This window comes from Capricornis sumatraensis, chromosome 23, assembly GCF_032405125.1.
Source record: "Capricornis sumatraensis isolate serow.1 chromosome 23, serow.2, whole genome shotgun sequence".
In the NCBI taxonomy this organism is placed as follows: Eukaryota; Metazoa; Chordata; class Mammalia; order Artiodactyla; family Bovidae; genus Capricornis; species Capricornis sumatraensis.
Window position 1 is genome coordinate 23,118,585 of NC_091091.1, and position 16,289 is coordinate 23,134,873.

Genomic DNA, 16,289 nt, shown 5'->3' on the forward strand with positions numbered 1-16,289 from the left:
AAGAGAAAAATCATATCAATCAGAATGAAATTCATTGCTTGCCTTTGCAGTTGGGAGAAAAACTTTATCAGTATACCTTACACCCATGCTGAGTGGCATCAACTAACCACATCTTTATTAACATGCATTTAAATCTATTTTATATAAGGCACTTTTTGCAACACTTTCACCATCTGCCACTTGTAAGGTAACAAGAAAATTAGTTTACCCTTCCACTTCAGAAGGATACTTTGACCTGCCAATAAACTCAGATACAAGGGAGATTTCACTGTACAGATATTTCATACCATGGCACTAATGCAAAATGCCAGAGGGAAATAATATTCTGAGAACCAAGTGATGAGGCAAGCGAGAGAAAGGTATGGATCACATCTGTGTATCCAGAGACTCAAACTCTAAAGCTATATCAGTCTTTCTTATCTTCCTATCACATTCAGCTTGACAGATATTGACCAAAATGGACTAGGGAGGTTTAGGTCAATAAAAGCTTACTATATAGTCTTAATTATTGTTTTTAAAATCAAGTAGATTTAGGAAGTAGGGCTGAATATTACAGTGAAATGGGATTAAGAGTTCAGATCATTCCCCTGAGGAAAATGCAGAATTCTGGGCAGACAAAATTACTTGCAATACAGCCCCCTATCTGTCAGCTCTGTCAGCTCCTCTCAGCTTAATTTACTCAGAGGAAGTTTTGTATGTCTAAACCTTGAACTTTCGCCTCCTGGCCCACTGACACATCAATTTCGACCAAGAAATGGAGGGAAGAATTTGAGATCTTTATCAGGTGTAATAAAGTTTACAAATTTATGTATCAAGCTTAGATATTTGTCTCCCTAGAAAGAAGTTTTTCTTTGAACAAGGGCACCCTTTAATTGAACATTAAATTCATTGGGATTGCTTTATCAAACTCAACAAGAAACATGGTTTCTTAGGTCAGGGAAGAAATACAACTAGTAACTTCTTCTCTGAGGAGGAAGCACATCAAACAGGATCTATCCCTTATCTTAAACTTGAAAACCTATCACTGGCTCAGAAACATGCCCATTTTGATGATACTCACCCAGTACTGCACATACTAACGGACGGCAGGGAAGGTTTTTGTCTGCTGCCTTCTTCCTGTGTCTCATAGGCTTTACACAAATAAGAAATGAGATTATAAGACATCTGAACTAACATCCAATGGTTCACCATCATTTTTTTTTCATGCAAATAACATCACTACTACTGGGAATTCCCTGGTGATCCAGTGATTAGGATTCTGCGCTTCCAATGCTGGGGGCCCAGGTTCAATCCCTAGTCAAGGAACTAGGATCCCATAAGATGCATGGCCTGGCCAAAAGAAGAAACAATAATAAAATAAAACCACTTCTACAGAGAAGCTACCTTTCCTTTCTCTTTCAAGTGGTAGGTGTTGGATGAGGCAGGGAGGACATATAAGTGCTTCTCAGTTATGGATGCAGGCCTGGGACAAAAACACAGTTCACAGCAAGACCATAGCCCCACAGGGCACTGAAGCATTCTATAAGGGGAAAGCTATTCTTTTTGCTTTGATTTTATCTATACAAGTGACATTACTGACAACAAAAGAGATACACTAGTATTTTTCTTTGATAAAATAATAAGTAAGAAAAAGGGAGAATGTGGCTATGTAGAGGCAGCAACAGTTAGCAGTTCAAAAAAAAAAGGAAAAGCTTTTTTTAAAGGAAGTTTTAAATATAAACCTCAAGGTGCTATTTCTGAACATACCTCCAAGTTTTAGGAAACTCCTTGATCCTTCATACTCTATTTCCCCCACCTCTCAGATGAATAAATCTAATAAGCAGGATCTAGCATCACCCAATCAAAAATCACAGTATATTCTGAAAACAAAAGGCTTAGGCCCATCTCCTTGTTGAAATCTACATTACTGATACATTCAATGTCAAGATATACCTTTTTGGGGTTTTTTTGTTCGCTTATTTTTAGTTAGTTTTTGGCCATGCTGGGTGGCATGCAGGATCTTAGTTCCCTGACCAGGAATCAAACCCATGCCTCCTGCAGTGGAAGTACAGAATCTTAACAAATGGACCACCAGAGAAGTCCCCTGATACATTCTACAATAATATTACTGCCATGGGTATGCGACTGTGGATCTTTCCACCCTCTATTGAGTAGGTAACACCTCTAAGACACACACAAAAAATTCCAACAACAGGCATGTGTCTTCTGAACAGCAGTTAAGCTAGAGCCCTTTAGGATAAATTTCCACCCACATCTGTTCTAGTAGGATCAATGTCATCATCTCCAATCCTGCCAACATAAAAAAATTCCTCTAAGAAAAAACAAGAAGTAAAAGTCATACCTACCATTCTATGTAAGTTTACTCGAAAATTCATGTTGTCATCATGCAAAAATGCATTGGCATATTGATCCTAATAAAAATAAAAACACAGATAAGGAGGGAATGAGAGCTATAAACTCCTTTTATAATCTATCTATAATCTATACTCTCATTAAAGTCCAAGGATTTACAGGTCTTAAAAGAACTCCTTTCAAGGACCAGTTAGAGAGCTAATGGGAGAAGACTACAGCCTTTATGTCAAGCCCTACTTAAGCCATGAGGTTTCACTTAAGTGTAATTTCCCCGTAGGCCTCTAACTGGCCAAAAATCTGAAAGCAAATTACAAACAATAAAAATTAAGGCACAGGCACTTGAGACAAATGCTGAGAGGAATCTGTTTTCCTATTCTCTCTTCCTTCCCATCTGCCCAAGGAGCATAGGGACTGCCAGTTACATGTGCAGGCTACACATAAGGATCTGAGATTAAGAAGAAAGGTCTGCACTACACCGGGAACAGGCTTGGCACAACAAAAGAAAACTGCTTACTCAGGCAGCATGGCAACAGGCAAGACCCCGTATATCCCTGGCTTTGCTGAAGACTGATGGAAAATCAAAAGACTCTCACAATGAATCAGTAATAAACATCCCTTGGCTCTTTCCCAACAACTTTTCTGAAGATCTGACATGCCTACAAACTCCAATTCCTAGGAACTGCTACAATTTGTGAAAAACAACTCCTTTAATTATCTTCTTAGAAAGATTTTTGAAAAGCAATTACACCAGGCCCACTGCTAATAAGCAGCTCTTCTACAGCTACTCCTAACCTGGTGAAAAGCAGGTCAACTTTCCACAGCAAACATAAAAAATGGAAAGACTGAGGGAGATCTGTGCTCCACATGGACCACACCTTAACTATTTTTCTTGGGAAAGAAAAGATCCGAATAAGGAGTAAGTGAAGGAGGAGATTGAAACTATAAATTCAGCTCTAAATTGACTCAATTTCTGCCAGACCTCTGTTACCAACAAGATATAAGGTGAGTTCAGGCCTAATTAATTCAACCAAAAGTGACTCTTTCCAAAGCCCAAGTTGCATCTTCTCTTCTTTATTTACCCTCTGGTTCTTGTTCTTCATCAAACTACAATCAACCCAACTTTACTCAGTTTCCAATGCCCATCCCTTAGCTTTTCTCTCCACCTCTCCCCACAGAAACCTGAGCTCCTTTTTTCATTTTGCTAAATGCAAAAGATTCAATATAAATAGTTTTAAAGGGACAGGACTGTTTTTTTCTGAAGAGGTGTAAGTCTCTTTAGAGTTCCAAACTCTTAAGAACTAGAATCTTCCAGTTCTCAATTATAGCAGTTATCATATGAATTCATTATGAAGTCATGCAGTAAATACTAATTGATCCTCTACTACGTGCCAGACACTGAGAAAACATTGGCGAAGAAGACAAAGGACCTACTGGTGCTTCCATTCCAGTGGAGGAGATAATATAAAGGAGGAAGACTTTCTCTCCCAAACTTCAGGTCCCTAAAAGTCAAGAGACAGGAACTGGAGAGAAGGGTAGAAAACAGAGCATTTTGTAAGAGATTAGCTCATACCAGAAGGCTGGTGAGACCTACCTCTGCAATACATGTAAGGATAATCAGACAGAGTTTGCCACTGTGAAGCCGGTGCTCATCTGAAAAGAAAAAATAAATCGTTCTCTTTACATCATCCAGACCATATTTCTATAGAGAATAAAGATGTGTATCATCAAAAAGAACATTCACACTTTCTTTCCCTAAAAAATTCATGAATGAAAATCAAGGTTTTACTAAAGTAATTCTTGCTTTTCTTCTAGACAAAAGAATTCCCCCATAAGATTTTTTTTCTTAAGTCTTCTGGTAGTATGACAGACAGCTAAACATCTTCCTGGGAACCATTCAATTATTGTAACAGTCCTTAAAACTGTGGCCCAAATTAGGGCCATGCCCTTTGTTTCCATATCAGCCTTTTGCTTCCGGACAATCAGATCCATTCCTTTTCCAAGTCCACCTCATTCACTAGTTAAAGCACCACCATCTTTGCTCATCTACCACAAAATCTAGAACATTTTTATAACTGTTCATAGCAAACTGGCAGCAGAACCAGAAAAAAATTAACTGGAAACTAGGGTCCAGCTCACGCTCTCCTTACAATGTGAACATTACTTACAACCAGGAAAGTTGGGGACTCTTGATCATTTTTCTTCCTGCCAAAGCTACTCACTCTACAAATATTTATTAACGACTATGTGGTAGGTAGGGCTTCCCTGGTGGCTCAGTGGTAAAGAATCTGCCTGTCAATGCAGGGGACGTGAGTTCCATCCCTGGCTCAGGAAGATTCCCTGGAGGAGGAAATGGCAACCCGCTCCAGTATTCTCGCCTGGAAATTTTCATGGACAGAGGAGCTTGGAGGGCTATAGTCCATGAGGGTAACAAAGAGTCGGACCTGACTGAGCATACACACATGTGGCAGGCACTATGCTAGGCAGCAGAGATACAGTACTGGACTAAAGAAAGGTTTGTGGCCTCCCAGAACTCACATTCTAGTTATTAAAAAAGAAAGCAACCTCAATAACAGGGCTCTAAGCCCACACAAAGGACCCAGAAAGAGCTAACCCATCATTGCCAATTACCAGAACCATTATAACTTTTTTGCTTTCTAGGATGTTTGTGGGTGAGGTGGTGAAGTGGAGGTAAAAAGAGGGTTATACCAGCATATCCAAAACAGAAAAATGGCTTATGTTGTTTCAAATTAGCTTTGACAGGACCCAGACTAAAGTCCATTCTGGAGAGATCTATTAACAGATTACCGTGCTATGAAAGTTAGCTAACAGTACTCATCCTGACATTAACCTGTTACTTCCTCAAAGATGAAATCTATAAACCAAAACCTGACAGTTAGAAGGCATAAGGAGGGTCGTGGTCAAAGAAATACATTTACCTCTCCTTAGGGATAGGCAGTGCAAGAGTAATGACGATGATCCTATCTGACATTCTGGTAGCTTACAGCAGAGTGCCTAAGCAGCCAGAAAAGAAATGCCTTGCTGATGCAAAACCAGATTTGTGAGACTTTTCTACCTACCCCTGGCCGCAGAGCTTCTCTGGTACTATCCTTCCTTTTCCCCAAATCTGTAAGACTCTTCTACCTCTCCTGGTCACAGAGTTCTCTGGCACTATCCTTCCCTTTCCCCAAAAAGCTGATAAGCAACTCTTGCAGAAAAGCCTGCAGCTATCTCTCCACTTTAAAAAAACTGTTCCTGATTACAAAACTAAGGCATATTTCATTATTATTCATTTTTAAAATTCATAAAAGCCCAAAAAAACAAGAACAATAAAAAATAAGTTTAATCACACCAAACATCATAAACAATGCTCTATCAACTTTAGGCTATGTATGCACAGATATATATTTTTAGTATTTTTATCTCTTGCCTATCTTAAAGCATGAGCAGATATTCCCTCAGGGTGACAATACCCAAGACAGAATAACTTCAGGGAAAAAAAAAAGACTTTGAAAGCACAACCAAAATCAAGGCGATAATAAACACAAAATTCTGAACCATGGAGAGGAGAGGAATAGCTGGGGAAGGGACACACAGGTAGCTTCAACAGCATTAATAGTTTCTTAAGTTGACTGATAAGTTCACATACATTCATTTTATTATTATACTTTTTATCCTATGCTATTTATTATGCTTATTATAAACTTTATAATCTAATAGTAATAAATATTTAAAGTATTTTAATAGGCAGCAAATGATATATAACAAAGAAGACAAAATAGTACTGGGGGGAGGGGAAGGAGGAGCAGAGCCAAGAAAAAGTTGCTTCTATTGCCACTAAAAACATAATGAGATCCTGTTAGCCAGGTCAGGGTCTTAATCAACAGGAAGGGAGCTGGGCCAATGAAGCCACACAGGTATCGTTTTGAAATTAACTCTTCATCATACCTAACCATATTTAGGCTGCCTTATCCTACCATATTAAGGCTTCCTTTTAGCAAAGATCTAACCCAGCTAGAATTTACAGAAACCGCCTGAGACCACGCATGCTGCAATTAATCTACCCTCAATTTTGCCTTCTATTTATTTTATGGATGGCACAGTGACCAGTACAATGAGGATTATATAACCATTAAAGCTAAAAGTGAGTGTCAAGGGCCTCAATTCACTGTGTTATATCAAGCAAAGCTAGAAATCTATTTTCAGGGTCACATCTATGCAGTTTTTTGCTTTCTGTGGTTGCTGCAGTATTTCCAGAAAAAGGGAGAGGTTACTGATTTCCAAAAAGGAGAAGCAATGGCCTCAGGAAACACTGATGCATGTATAACAATGGGATTATATTTAGTGCCACTTAAAAATAGTTAAAATGGTAAATTTTACATTATGTGTATTTTACAATAGATATATACACTAGAAATAAATAAATAAAATTGTAAACATTCATATAGATCCAGTTTAAAGAAAAAACTAGGCTTAAAAAAACAAAAACCTTGAGATACATACTGAACAGAATTTGTTGGGTTTCTTCCCAATTTCTTCTTCTAGCCCAACTATTCCACTAACCTACCACCAGTTAAAAGATCATAGAAAAATCATCAACAGAGGAAGAAGAGGAAAAGTAGACAGAGTAACATCAAGCTTTTCTAATACCTATTTCTCTCCCACTTCCATTCTGCATTTCACGGACGAGGACTAACACTTCTATTTTAAGTGTTAAAAAAAACACAGTCCCTCTGAATCTCACCTCTTCCTACTGTACTCTGCACAACAGTTCTAATTCTCACTATGAGATGATGTTTTCAATTCTTGTCCTCAAAAGGGAATTCCCTGAAACATGCTAATAATCCCCTCACTTCCCACACAAAGAGTTTGCATCTACTTACCAAAATCTATTAAGAAGACTTGCTAGTTTTTGTAGAGATCAATTTATTTTCTCTATTCTATTTTGGAGCACTCCCGCTCCAGCTCCAGCTCCAGGTTTTCCCAACACCATCTAACTGCCATCTGGCAGTGAGAAATTTTCCAGTAATCAGGACCATCACTTTGCAAGGAGGTCCCAATGGGTCATCTCGTCAAAGCTTACAAGTATTAATGCTGCTCCTTGATCATGCTAAGCAGCTACCTACCACCTCCTGCTTCCTGAGCTCTCAGAAGAGAATGCCTTACCTTTGGTGTCTTGCATGACAATCGAGCTGTACTTTAAGAAGGTTATCAGTAGATTACTGGTCTGTACATCTGCATCCAGTGGGAGTTCCACAGAACTTATAACTGGAATAGAACAGATAAAATGCATTCAGCCTGTAACATATTCCATTTAACACTTCTACCTATACAGACAACTTGCCAGCAGGCAAGAAAATCACAAAAGAATCTTTCTCCAAAACAGAGGAAAGACTGAGTGCTTATCATCTAGTCTTCCTAGGCCTCTAGAGCTCTTCCTACCCCCAAGATTAAGCCCAAAGTACTTCTCTCCTATCTAAAAATGCCTGTCTAAAAGAAGAGTGCTTTTCTCCCAATGTTCTAAGAAGGGTATTTTGATTCCACTTTCTAGTTCCAAGCAAACCAAAAGGGTTCAAGGCCCTTCTAAAAAGCACTTTAATTTGTACCTAAGTGAAAGAGCTGTATTGAATATAAATGAGCCTTGCTTTGATGAGTCTACTGCTTAAAATAAATGACAATTCATTCCTAATATGGAAAAATCTTGCTCAGAGAATGAGCCTTTAGGCTGGAAATATGCAAGATGGAAGGAAAAAAAGTTAAGACAGAAATACATTCAAATTCTGCTTCTTAATCCCTTCCCCACAAAAGGGAACTTAAGGAATACCAGGCTGAAAACAGGTGGACATTACTGACTGAGAATAGAGTTGTATATACCTAGTTGCTTGTTGGAGACACTACCCCTGCTCACATTCTCTGTGCCACAGTAACAATAAACAACAAGGGACCAGACTAGGGCTGACCCACACAGAATAGTCTTAATACAGATTCCCAAGTTTCTAATATTTTAAATGAGATTTAGACATCTTAAATACTTTTACACTAAGACATAATATACAAAAAAAGGAAACTCATGATTGCCTAGAAAAACTAGAGGATCTGTAGTTTTCTGTCATATTTTCACCCATGAAAACTCAGCTGAAATACTAATATATCTTAAAATTCATGTTATAGATTAATGACTTGAGACTGTCATTTCAAACTACAGCCTATTCTGAAGCTCAGAGCCTATAATCTTTCCTTTGTCCAATACAAAGAGGCACTGGTCTGGTAAGTGGGACGTTTTTCCACCGACTCAAACACAGAGATAACTAGAAAACTGTCTTACATAATACTTAGAAATACAGAAGTATATGCATTTTTAGTTTACAAGAAAATCCTCCCATGCCACGGCTGAGTTGTCAAATGTCAAGTCTGAACTGAGAACAAACGTTGTTATAGCTAAACTGCTGACTTTTTAAAAATAATGGCAACAGTGACATACCTTTAAATATAACTAGTCCACTGAGCACCAGTTATATTAAAAATCAATTAAAAATCCAAAACTTGAGGATAGGGTTATAAGACTTAGGACCCCTACAAAAAGGAAATAAGTTAGGAGAGAAGAAAAAGAAGAAAAAAAAAATAGAAGCAATATCAATAGAATAAAATCCCTCACAAATCAAAATCTGCTTCCTAAGAGTTATTCCTTGATCGCTGGCTTCGTAATTCTTCCCAACAGCCTTTGTCAAGGGAGATAGTTATTTGAAAGTGGGCTGACTCCAATCTTCCCACTAGAAAAAGTAAAACCTCACTGGTTGTAAGTAAGTAAGCACAAATCAAGTTGCATAATCAAGTGTGTGGGTGGAAGTGTTCACAATGAACAGTTTGAAAGGCGGTTCTCTAAAGCAAACCCCAACATCACATGAAATCAGATATACAGATATAGACAAAGATATATGTGTGTGTGTAGATATACCTATGCGAACCCAAACGTGTGCACATGCGCGCACACACACACACACACACACATGCCTTTTAATATCCATGATAACCAGGAAGGATTCATTGTCAAAGAAAAAAAAAAACAGTATTTCTGCTGGAATATTATTTGGTGACCAGAATAAGCAGAGAACAAGCAGGCAATTCTACTACATGTTCCTTCTCATTAAGATACAGGTGGGCCCTGCTTTTCAAAAGCTCATTTTACAAAAGCCACTTCACCTCCACAAAAAAAAAACCTATCTTAGTACTTGTTTTCACTAATGCAAAGTCTAAAGACGGTTTTCACTTTTCAGAAAAAAGGCAGGGACTTCCCTGGTGGTCCAGGGGGTAAGACTGTGCTCTCAATGCAGGGCGCCCAGGTTCAATTACTGGTCAGGGAACTAGATCCCATATGCACCAAATAAGAGTTCAAACGATGCAACAAAGACCTGGTGCAGCCAAAATAAATAAACGTTAAAAAAAAAAGAAAAAAAGGCAAAATGGAGAGGGGCAGAATAGGCATAGGGAATTAACAGGTGCATACCATTATATATACTAAATAAGCTACAAAGATATATCACATATCACAGAGAATATAGCCTATATTTTATAGTAACTACTTGTTTAGTTACTCAATTGTGTCTGACTCTTTGTGACCCCATGGACTGTTGCCTATCCAGGCTCCTCTGCCCATGGGATTCTCTAGGCAAGATTACTGGAGTGGGTTGCCATTTTCTTCTCCAATATAAATGGAGTATAATCTTTAAAATTGTGAACCACGATGCTGTATACTTGAAACATATAATATTGTAAATGAACTATACCACAGTTTTTTAATTAAATTTTTTTAAAAAGACAAGTGAGGGAATTCCCTGAAGGTCCAGTGGTTAGGACTCTGGGCTTTCATAGCAGAGGGCCCAGGTTCAATCCCTGATTGGGAACTAAGATCTCATAAGCCATGTGGCCAAAAAAAAGACAAGTGATAACAAGTATTAGTACAGAGGTGGAGAAAAAGGAACTCTTATGTACTGCTAATGAGACTGTAAATCAGTGTAACCACTAAGGAAAACTGTATAAAGTTTCCTCAAAAAATTAAAAACAGAACTACCATATGATCCAGCAATCCTACTTGTAGGTATATATACAAAGGAAATGAAAATAGGATATCAAAGAGATATTTTCACTCCCATGTTCATTACAGCATTATTCACAGTAGCCAAGATACTACAAACACTATATGGCATCACTTACATGTGGAATCTTAAAAGAACAAGTCAAGCTCATAGAAAGAGAGAGTAGAAAAGTGGTTGTCAGGGGTTAGGGGATGGAGGTAATAAGGAGAGGTTGGTAAAAGGACACAAACTTTCAGATTAGCAAAATCTGAAGATCTAATGTAATATATTAAAATGGTAACCATGTTGATAATACTATGTTGTACAGCTGAATTTGCTAAGAGAGTGGAACTTAAATGTTCTCATCCCCTACAAAAAAGAAAAAGAAAAATACATGAGGTAACGGATGTGTTAATAGATACGGGGAATTTTCTCACAATGTATATGCGTATCAACTCACCTCAATAAAGCTGAAAAAAAATTTTTTAAGTATACACATTTAACTTTACTTTCTCAAATTCAGGCAAAGAAAAGTAGAAAAAATCCTACCACCTATCAACAATTAGAAATGAAAGTAACAAGAAAGAAGAGTGATAGGGTGAGACAAAAGAAAAACAAAAGGCAAAAAATGAAAAGTGTTCAGCGTTTGTTTTGCAGCAAGTTGTAACAGAGGCATTGGCATCCCCAGCAGTGAGAGTGATACCACTCAATTCCTTCCCCACAAACTACACGCAGCATGTAAGAATCAAGCCACCCAGTTCTGAACTGCGTCTGTGAGCATCTGTGCTTTATCTAAATTTACTCTGTGCATCCATTAACAAGATGCAACCTAAGATATCTGCTTCTTTGCTTTACACAATTTCAGCTTACAAAAGGTTGTGTAGGAAAGCTCTGCTTTCAGAGAACAGGGGAAATCTGTATTTTGGAATTTGACTATCAATTGAAAACAGATCCAATTTGCTACCAGACTTGAAAATCAGTGGCACCTACCACTGAAAAAAAGTATTACAAAAGTAATACTTTTGTACTAATACGGCTGGTACTACCTTGAAATGCTAATGTCACAGGTGTTATATCAAAGTTTAAAGGAGAAACAGCAGAGCAAAGATGGTCATGTCAAATATAGACAATAGAGGGGCACAATTTTTTTACCCAAAATAAGTCCAACATTTGAGGCAAAACATTAAGTATTAATAAAGACTATTTTTAGGTTAAGTTATTCCCTCAAGCACACTCAGCTGACATTAGAACCAATTCAGGTTGATACAAAGTTTGTTGGGCAAAATTCTTAATTTCTTTTCTATTACCCTTTTCATAACTTCCAGCGATAAGATTTATATAGTAGAATTTTTTTGTTGTTGTTATCTTTTAAAGGAGAGAAATCTTAAATACTCAGCAAATTCCCAATTATTACACACTTGTCATTTTCTAACTGGGTGTGCCTGGCAGACACATAACAGTGAGCAAATTCCAAGTTCACTTTCTCATTCATTTAGTCAACAAATATTTACTAAGCAGTAACCATGTTAGGCACTATGCTGGACATTTAATGGTGCACAAAACAGGCACGGTCCCAACCATGATCCATGCAAGGTTCTTAGTGTCAACTCTCACTAATCTTAGGCAAACCTCATAATCCCCTGGCCTCAATTCCCTCATTTGTCAAATGATAACATTAGATGATTTTACCATTTTACATTTATTTCAGTGAGATATTCATAAAATATCTCATCTGAGCCTCACAAGTACCCTGAGTTTGGCAAGACAGGCATCACTGATCTCTGAGGTCTCTTTTAAATCTAGCATTTCCATGATTCTACAACCATTCCCTAAGGAGGACAAGCTGGAGTTTCATAGCTTCTTATACAGAGGAAAGCATTGAACTATCTTTTCTTTAGAGTTTCACGAATCCTAAAGATAATTTCTTAAGCAAAAGAACTAACAATTATGCTTTTTGTCAGAAAAAAAAAAAAAAAAAACTACACTCACCCCTAAAGATTCAAGATTGTATTAATCAAGAAAACAAAGGAGGTGATGGACTTACCATCAGAGGAGGGTGGCGTGGTCCCAAGTGGTGTGGCTGGGGTTGTTGGAGCAGGACTGACAGGGGTTGTCACCAAGCCCATTTCTGGATGACTCTGAAAGAGAACACAGATAAGGATAAGAAAAGAGAAGATTGTGGGTGTCCTCTGCTTAACCTTTCTGGTATTCCTGGCCTCATAAACAGACAGAAAGCTCACTGAGGAGAGACTGCTTCTACATTTAGTTCCTACTAGTACCCGATTATTGTTGATGCTTGCTAAACTCTAATAAGCTCTGCAGGCTAGTTTTCTTTAAGTAACTAAGTTCCCATTATGTAAGTCTACCTACAGAACTGTATGAATAAAAAACTGGGGTAAACAAATACACAGAAATATTCCACACACAAAAAAAGGGCACTTGTAGTCCTATCTGAATCTGAGAAGGGACTATTTATCTGATCAACCTAAAACATATCTACAGACTATTCTGATGACCACATAAGTCAACTAGTAAGTGCAGGTGAGCCAATGGGATAACAGATACTATAAGAAGGGCTATGCAGAGGGCAGCCCTCCTTGTTCCACCACAAACAAGAGTGTGTGGGTGGGGAGGCAGAAACATGGGTGGAGACATCCACTAGGAACCAAAAGAGATGACTCCTCTTTCCCTTACCTTCCTTAGCCATCCTTGCCACATCAGCTCTTGAGAATCAGGCTTAGTGATGGCTATTCCCTTCTCTTCCCCAATAGTTTTACCAGATTTTACCCTCCTCACTTTTTCCTTTGAAATCAATTACAGAATTTAGAGAGCTAACAAGGAATATCATGAGAATCATGGATAAAGCATCATGTGATCAATAGTGAAAAATGAGAACTGCTAAACCAGCAAACCAGACCCCAAAACCAGCACAGCTTTTGGACCTTTTTTGTTGTTGAAACTCAGTGGCTCCCATACATAACTATCCTTTGAGAAAAGCATAAGCACACTTTCCCTTAAAAGAAAACTTCACACATAATTTAAACAGTCTGACCTTAAAAACACTTCATCAATTTTTAAAGACAGCTTTCATGGGCAGCACTTGAGTTCTCAGCCAATTTAAGTTCCTTCTGTACCAACAACTTAGGACATCCCTTAGGCAAGTGACCCAGTACTCAGGATTCTATGACTTTCTGTTTTCAATATTTGTTGACCTTTTTTTTTTTTTTGGTTAACAGCTAACCTTATGCTACACAGGATATTTTGTACTTTTCTTCTCTGGAAATGGATGAGATAATAACATAAGTGACGTGGCCTATTTCTTCTCTGGTAGTAATTACACAGAGGTTTAGGAAGCAGAAAGCCTGTTAAAAAAAAATCCGTATGGGCAGATAATACTAAGGGATTTCCAGTGAGGAAAATGAAATAATCTCAACTCATTTGGGTTAGCAGAACCAGTCAAAGGGTCAACACCATTAACTTGGCATGTTACCAGTTCCATTTTAGAACCAGATGGAAACATATATATTTGAGGAGAGCATGAAGCAAAGGCAATTGATGCAACTCTTTAGTTACTAACTATGGCTCACCAATGCAAAGCAGGGTTTACATGAGCACAGCCAGATAGGCTTTTCAAAGGAGGGAATCTGTATGAAAGTCAGGGAGAGAAAGAACTGAAATTTGTAATATAACCAACCTGGGCTAAAACTGTGATAAAGTTGCGATTTAAATGAACAGCTTCGTAAAGTGCCAGAAGGATGGCCTCATTGGTTCTAAAGAAAAAGAGAACAAATTGGAGAGTCTCTTATAATGAAGAAGGTAAAAGAGTATAATCATCGAAATAAGATTTCACCCCAGCTCCTCATTATAAATCCCTTTGAGTTTCTAATGCTCCATTATTTCCTTTTTGGGCTTATATGAAGGAAATACAGTCAGCACTTTAATTCCTTAGATCTGTTCTTCAGTCAGTCAGTCAGTTCACTCGCTCAGTTGTGTCCAACTCTTTGCAACCCCATGAATCACAGCACGCCAAGCCTCCCTGTCCATCACCATCTCCCGGAGTTCACTCAGACTCACGTCCATCGAGTCAGTGATACCATCCAGCCATCTCATCCTCTGTTGTCCCCTTCTCCTCCTGCCCCCAGTCCCTCCCAGCATCACAGTCTTTTCCAATGAGTCAACTCTTCGCATGAGGTGGCTAAAGTACTGGAGTTTCAGCTTTAGCATCATTCCTTCCAAAGAACACCCAGGGCTGATCTCCTTCAGAATGGACTGGTTGGATCTCCTTGCAGTACAAGGGACTCTCAAGAGTCTTCTCCAACACCACAGTCCGAAAGCATCAATTCTTTGGCGCTCAGCTTTCTGCACAGTCCAACTCTCACACCCATACATAACCACTGGAAAAACCATAGTCTTGACTAGACGGACCTTTGTTGGCAAAGTAATGTCTCTGCTTTTAAATATGCTATCTAGGTTGGTCATAACTTTCCTTCCAAGGAGTACGCGTCTTTTAATTTCATGGCTGCAGTCACCATCTGCAGTGATTTTGGAGCCCAGAAAAATAAAGTCTGACCCTATTTCCACTGTTTCTCCATCTATTTCCCATGAAGTGATGGGACCAGATGCCATGATCTTCGTTTTCTGAACGTTGAGCTTTAAGCCAACTTTTTGACTCTCCTCTTTCACTTTCATCAAGAGGCTTTTTAGTTCTTCTTCACTTTCTGCCATAAGGGTGGTGTCATCTGCATATCTGAGGTTATTGATATTTCTCCCGGCAATCTTGATTCCAGCTTGTGCTTCTTCCAGCCCAGCATTTCTCATGATGTACTCTGCATATAAGCTAAATAAGCAGGGTGACAGTATACAGCCTTGACGTACTCCTTTTCCTGTTTGGAACCAGTCTGTTGTTCCATGTTCAGTTCTAACTGTTGCTTCCTGACCTGCATAGAGGTTTCTCAAGAGGCAGGTCAGGTGGTCTGGTATTACCTACTTCACTATTTCCCCTTTTCACTTCACCCCAATCCAGTTAAGTCCTTAACTGCCTCAGACACCAAGTCCTCTTTATTTCCTTTCAGAGATAGCTGGGAACAGTTTTACAACTTCTTAGAGCTCAATACATGCAAGTTCCATTATTATTTAAAACTCAAGAAACATTTGACAGATCATCAAAAAAGTTTGAATCTGCAGAGATAAAGTTTCACACTTTCATATCCAGTAAGAGAGTCCACACCGAAGTTCAAGTCACCACACAAGAATGTCAGGCACTTACTGTACTGAGATTTTCTCATGGGCATCTGCTATGAACATGCTGCCCACCTGTGGAAGAAAAGGGGAATTGCAGAGTTATAGCAGGGAAATGTGAGAGGAGCTCTGGGCCCTACAAAGCCTTTAATCAGTGAAAAAAAAAAAGCTGCAGCATGAGGAAACCCTGGCCCACCAGTCACACACAACAAAACCAGCTCACTTTGAAGATCTTAAAAGAATAAGTAATGAAACAATAAGTAATAAGTAATGAAACTCTCCTAAACTATCTTTGCTTAAAGGGACTTAAAGGAAACCATCCCAGTACTTCTGTCCAGGTCTCCTATGTGTTAGTTCAGTAACCACTGACAGCAAGTAAATGATAACTTAAACGTCCTCATCACTTTGCCTCTGTCCTAGAAGCTGCTTAACTGAAACAAACTAACTCACAAGGAGCATTACAGAAAGCAGGCTGTTCATCCAGCATAGAGTCGTCTTGAGGGAATATTTGGGTTTCAGACCAGAACTATTAAATCAGCGGTCAGCAACCTTTTTAGCATCAGGGACTAGTTTCGTGGAAGACAATTTTTGCATAGACCTGGGGATGGGGGGATGATTTCAGGATGATTC

The 16,289-nt window shown here is 38.6% G+C and overlaps 1 protein-coding gene across 1 annotated transcript in view; it reads right to left on the bottom strand.

The window, feature by feature from the left end:
• ARMH3 (armadillo like helical domain containing 3) overlaps positions 1–16,289 on the bottom strand; it is a 173,929-nt gene that overhangs the window by 127,762 nt on the left and 29,878 nt on the right. The window contains exons 12-18 of the mRNA XM_068961474.1: positions 15,688–15,734; positions 14,116–14,191; positions 12,466–12,559; positions 7,516–7,617; positions 3,944–4,002; positions 2,346–2,411; positions 1,061–1,130 (exon numbers count right to left, since the gene is read on the bottom strand). Of these exons, the coding sequence (XP_068817575.1) occupies positions 1,061–1,130; positions 2,346–2,411; positions 3,944–4,002; positions 7,516–7,617; positions 12,466–12,559; positions 14,116–14,191; positions 15,688–15,734 (514 nt within the window). The remainder of the gene's footprint in view (positions 1–1,060; positions 1,131–2,345; positions 2,412–3,943; positions 4,003–7,515; positions 7,618–12,465; positions 12,560–14,115; positions 14,192–15,687; positions 15,735–16,289) is intronic.